The sequence below is a fragment of the Castanea sativa genome, chromosome 11 (assembly GCF_040712315.1).
Source record: "Castanea sativa cultivar Marrone di Chiusa Pesio chromosome 11, ASM4071231v1".
NCBI classification, from domain to species: Eukaryota; Viridiplantae; Streptophyta; class Magnoliopsida; order Fagales; family Fagaceae; genus Castanea; species Castanea sativa.
This window is the reverse complement of record NC_134023.1, coordinates 17,730,670-17,733,102: the sequence shown is the minus strand read 5'-3', so window position 1 is coordinate 17,733,102 and position 2,433 is coordinate 17,730,670. Positions and strand designations below refer to the sequence as shown.

The window sequence follows — 2,433 nt, the reverse complement described above, 5'->3', positions numbered from 1 at the left end:
CCGTAACAAGAAAAAGTATTGTCGCTTCCACCGAGAGCACAGTCATTATATTAACGAATGTAGGGAGCTCAAGGAGCAGATAGAGGAGCTAATCCAGAAAGGGAAGTTGCAGAAGTTCGTCAAGAAAAACACATACAGACGACCAAAACAAGAAGATAGAACCAGGTCAGAAGAAAAGTCGAGGGACGATGATAAACCACGAGAAGGGCCAAAGAATGCAATAGGCGAGATAAGAATGATCAATGATGGTCCAACGATGGGGGGCTCCTTCAAATCCCTTAAGAAGTCGCAGCAAAGGCAGGTCAACATCGTCCATATGATACCACCAATAAAACACTAGAGGAAAGAAGCTGCAAACATGGTCTTCTCGGAGGAAAAAGCTAGAGGAGTAAAACAGCCACATGACGAGTCCTTGGTTATCATGCTGATGATAGAAGGGTTCAACACCAGAAGAATTCTAGTAGACAATGGGAGCTCCACTGACATCATTCATCTCTCTGCCTTCCTGCAGTTGAAAGTGTACCCGAGTAGGCTTTGTCCATTTGAATCTTCCCTCCTCAATTTCAGCGGGGTCAAGGTGTACCCAAAAGGAGTAATGACTTTGATGGTAACAACAGGCAAATACCCCTAGCAAATAACGAAGTAACTTAATTTCCTGGTGGTAGATTGTCCTTCATCCTACAACGTCATCATTGGACGACCAACACTCAACCGTTGGAAAGTTGCAACCTCGACGTACTGCTTAAAGATAAAATTCCCTACAGAAAACAGAGTGGGGGTAATCAAGGGGGACCAGGTTCTAGCCTGAGAGTGTCATCAAGCAATATTGGCAACAAAAGAAAACCACACGTGGATCATCGAAAGAAAGAATCTCGAGACGATAGAAGCACTGGAAACGGTTGAACTGGTAGAAGGAGAGCCAACAGAGGTAATGAATGTCAGGGCAAATCTTAGTCCAGATATGAAGAAAGGGATAATGGAGTTTCTGAAGAGAAACCTCGACGTATTTGTGTGGAGCCACAAAGACATGCTTGGCATCTCAGAGGATGTCATCCAACACCGGCTGAACGTGGATCCAAGGAAAAAGCCTGTTCAACAAAGAAGAAGGGTCTTTGCACCTAAGAGGAACAAGACTATTATGGATGAAGTAAATAAGCTCCTAACAGCCAAGTTCATCCGTGAAGTGTACTACTCGGAGTGATTGGCTAACGTTGTCATGGTAAAGAAAGCAAACAGGAAATGGAGGATGTGCGTGGATTTCACGGATCTGAATCAATCCTGCCTAAAAGACAGCTTCCCTTTGGCCAGAATTGACTAGCTTGTTGATTCAACGGCTGGACACAAGCTGTTAACATTTATGGACACGTTCTCGGGGTACAACCAGATCCAGATGTCAGAAGAATATCAAAAGAAGATGTCCTTCATCACCAAACAAGGACTCCATTATTATAGAGTCATGCCATTCGGATTGAAGAACGTAGGAGCTACCTACTAGAGGTTAGTAAACCAGATGTTTAGTGAACAAATCGGGAGAAACATGGAGGTGTACGTAGATGATATACTCGTCAAGATTAAAGAAACAGAAAGCCATTTGGATGACCTAGAGGAAATGTTCAAAACTCTGAGATGGGACCAGATGAAGTTAAACCCGGTGAAGTGTGCATTCGGAGTTTCCTTGGGGAAGTTCCTTGGCTTTATGGTGTCACAACGGGGCATAGAAGCTAATCCGGAGAAGGTGAAAGCTATACTGGAGATGACCTCCCCAAGGAACGTCAAGGAGGTACAAAGGTTGACAGGAAGAGTAGCGGTATTGAATCGCTTCGTCTCAAGGGCGACGAATAAGTGCCTTCCATTCTTTAAGACCCTCAAATAGGCCTTCATGTGGACTGACGAATGCAAATCGGCGTTCCAGGAGCTAAAATGCTATTTGAGCAACCCGCCATTACTAAGCCTGTCCAAAGAGGGCAAAAACCTGTTCCTTTATTTGGTTGTCTTCGCCACAGTAGTAAGTGCAACCCTTATTCGAGAAGAATCAAGGATCCAACGCCCTGTGTACTATATAAGCTAGGCCTTTCAAGGAGCGGAGGTGAAGTACCCATGCATTGAGAAGATCACTTTTGCTTTGATTGTTACCTTTCAAAAGCTACGTCCATATTTCCAGGCAAACCCCATCCTCTTCATGATGGACCAACCCATTAAGAAGGCAATGAACAAACCAGATGCCTCTAGATGAATGGTACAATAGGCAGTTGAGCTAAGCCAATTCAACATTGAATACATACCACAAATGGAAATAAAAGCCCAAGTACTAGCGGACTTCATCGCTGAATTCACGATGCCTGAAGATAGCCCGCCGGATGTAGCAGAGTCCTGGATGCCTTGAAGTACGGGGTCCAGCTCCAATTCTCAGCCACCAACAACGGGACTGAGTAT

The 2,433-nt window shown here is 44.6% G+C and overlaps 1 protein-coding gene across 1 annotated transcript; it reads left to right on the top strand.

Annotated features, from left to right (window-relative positions):
- Positions 1 to 358: 358 nt before the first annotated feature.
- Positions 359 to 1,201, top strand: LOC142616165 (uncharacterized). The gene is made up of 2 exons (XM_075789037.1): positions 359 to 617; positions 840 to 1,201. Exons 1-2 carry the CDS (start codon positions 359 to 361, stop codon positions 1,199 to 1,201), a joined length of 621 nt encoding a protein of 206 aa, XP_075645152.1.
- Positions 1,202 to 2,433: the final 1,232 nt, after the last annotated feature.